The 2,308-nt window shown below is 35.6% G+C and overlaps 1 protein-coding gene across 1 annotated transcript in view; it reads right to left on the bottom strand.

Annotated features, from left to right (window-relative positions):
• The window catches only part of ZRANB3 (zinc finger RANBP2-type containing 3), an 86,425-nt gene extending 85,031 nt beyond the window's left edge, over positions 1-1,394 (bottom strand). The window contains exon 1 of the mRNA XM_008051524.2: positions 1,200-1,394. Within this exon, the coding sequence (XP_008049715.2) occupies positions 1,200-1,394 (195 nt within the window). The remainder of the gene's footprint in view (positions 1-1,199) is intronic.
• Between the last annotated feature and the right edge of the window lie 914 nt (positions 1,395-2,308).

The raw sequence follows: 2,308 nt of genomic DNA, 5'->3' as shown, positions 1-2,308 counted from the left end.
AAAAAAAAAAAAAAAAAATTAGCCGGGCATGGTTAGTTCCTGTAGTTCCGGCTAGTTGGAAGGCTGAGGCAGAAGGATCGCTGGAGCCCAGCAGGTTGAAGCTGGGGTGGCCGTGAGTGTGCCACTGCACTCTAGCCTGGGAAACAGAGTGAGACTCCAACTCAAAAAAAGAAAAAAGATTTGATATGAAAAGAAAATTCCCAAAGATGCCAACATATTCATTTAAACATCACTGCAGAGGTAGGTCAGTCACATGCTCATACCAGTTATAGAAACCAATGGTAAGCTGTGGGTGAAAAAAAGCCCTTTGCTAACATCATAAATCAAAACATTTCAGCTTCCTCTTAAAGAGACATATTTTGTAAAGTGAACTTAAAAATTTAAATACATAAGAAAGCAGAGTAATAAACATGTATATGGTAGCAAAGTACTTTTATAAAAAGATATAGTTTATTTAAATAACCATAAAGACTTGGAGAATATTAAATAAAAACATAATCATATATTGATTCCATTTTTTCTTTCTAATGCTAAAACAATAAAATCAGATCATTCTTATTTTAGAAGTAACATATTGCTCAATGTTTACACAATGTTTACTCTAAGCTTCCAAGATAACAATGAAAAACTCTTTGTCAACAAAGTCATGTCCAGATTTGAAGAAATTCTAGAGAACTATACAAGCACTGTATTCCCCAAAAGTAAATGTGAATATGGATTGGATAAAATACAATTTTGGCTTTCTGATATGTTGAATTTCACCTTTTACAACACGATCACACAGTTTTAGGGTTTCAAGAACAGGAACATATCCAAGTTATTTTAGAAGACAGCTATTCATACTTTAAAATTCTAGAGCAAGAAACAATTTCTCTTGCTAATTACCAGGTTTCACATCTTATAGATATTTAGAATTCTTTTTTCTAAATCTGTGTTGCTATTGAAGTACTTTTTTCTGTATTCAGCAAAAATATTTTTTAATCACTAGGATACTGTATTTGTTCACATATTTGAAGATTAAAATGAAATTCCTTCTGCTCTCTTCCTGAAATTATACAAAACCAATTCATATGCTCAATATAATTAAACCTATTTTAAGAAAGCGGATCTTTTTTGTGAAATATGAAATCTGTATAATATTTAATAGTATAATTTAAAATTATTTAAAGTATGACTTTCAATCATACAGGGGTTCTCACCTTGGCTGCTGCTGATGGAAGATCAAATGGAATACGCTGTCTGATTTTAGGGGGCAGTTGGGTTAAAACTTCAGTCTTTAATCTTCTAATCATTATGTCACTTAATAGCTGGTGAAGTTCATTAAGATTTGATGCCCCTCTACAATTCCACTGAGGCCTTTTACCAAAATATCTGTTAATATGAAGGAAAAACATGTAGTAAAGCTGAATGCTGGAGAAAGAAACAACATATCCAGTGTGTTCTTCCTTTTAATGATAAAGAGCCATGACATTTTTTTATTGTTATTTCTGAATGAAAAATTCTTTTCAAAAAGCTGAGCCTGAGAAATAGTAATGAATAAAATTAGACATTGCTCTCCACTAGAGAAAATGTTAATGGCTAAATATACTGTTTACAGAGTTAATGCAAGGCTGGGATGAACTGATGACTCTGAACTGCAGTAGGTCATTGTTTCTACACCCAAGCGCTACTGGCATTTTGGGTGGACTCACACATGATGGTACATTGAGCAGGTATAGTCCTAAATAGGCATGAACTGCCAGTGCACCAGTCACTCAATATAACAGCCAAAAACAACCAGAAGTTTTTCCATACCCTCTAGGAGGAGATGATATCTCCAATTGAACCGTTAGCATAGCAGATTGATTATTTGGTGGTCACTTCCTTTGAAACCACTGGGTTGACAACAAAGGAAAATTTTTTAGAAAGACACAAATCCACAATGAAAGACAGTGATAGAGGAGACATAAGAGGATTAGCAATTTCAAGAAATATTAGAAGGTACAACACAAACAGATAAGTAGTAGCTGACTTGGCAAAATAAAGAGATAACAAAATGTTTACAAAAAGCCAGGCAAGGTGGCTCAATCCTGTAAACCCAGCACTTTTGGAGGCCGAGGTGAAAGGAATGCCTAAACTCAGGGGTTTGAGACCAGCCTGGGTAACTTGGTGAGACCTCTCTCCACAATATATCAAAATATTAGCTGGGCATGGTAGCACATGCCTGTAGTTCTGGCTACTTGGAAGGCTGAGGCAGAAGGATTGCCGGAGTCCAGCAGGTCAACGCTGGGGTGGCTGTGAGTGTGCCACTGCACTCCAACCTGGGCGA

The sequence above is a fragment of the Carlito syrichta genome, unplaced genomic scaffold (genome assembly GCF_000164805.1).
Source record: "Carlito syrichta isolate Samal-C Ts95f unplaced genomic scaffold, Tarsius_syrichta-2.0.1 Scaffold185600, whole genome shotgun sequence".
NCBI lineage: Eukaryota > Metazoa > Chordata > Mammalia > Primates > Tarsiidae > Carlito > Carlito syrichta.
Note: the sequence above shows the minus strand (reverse complement) of the source record. Positions and strands in the feature narration are given on the sequence as shown.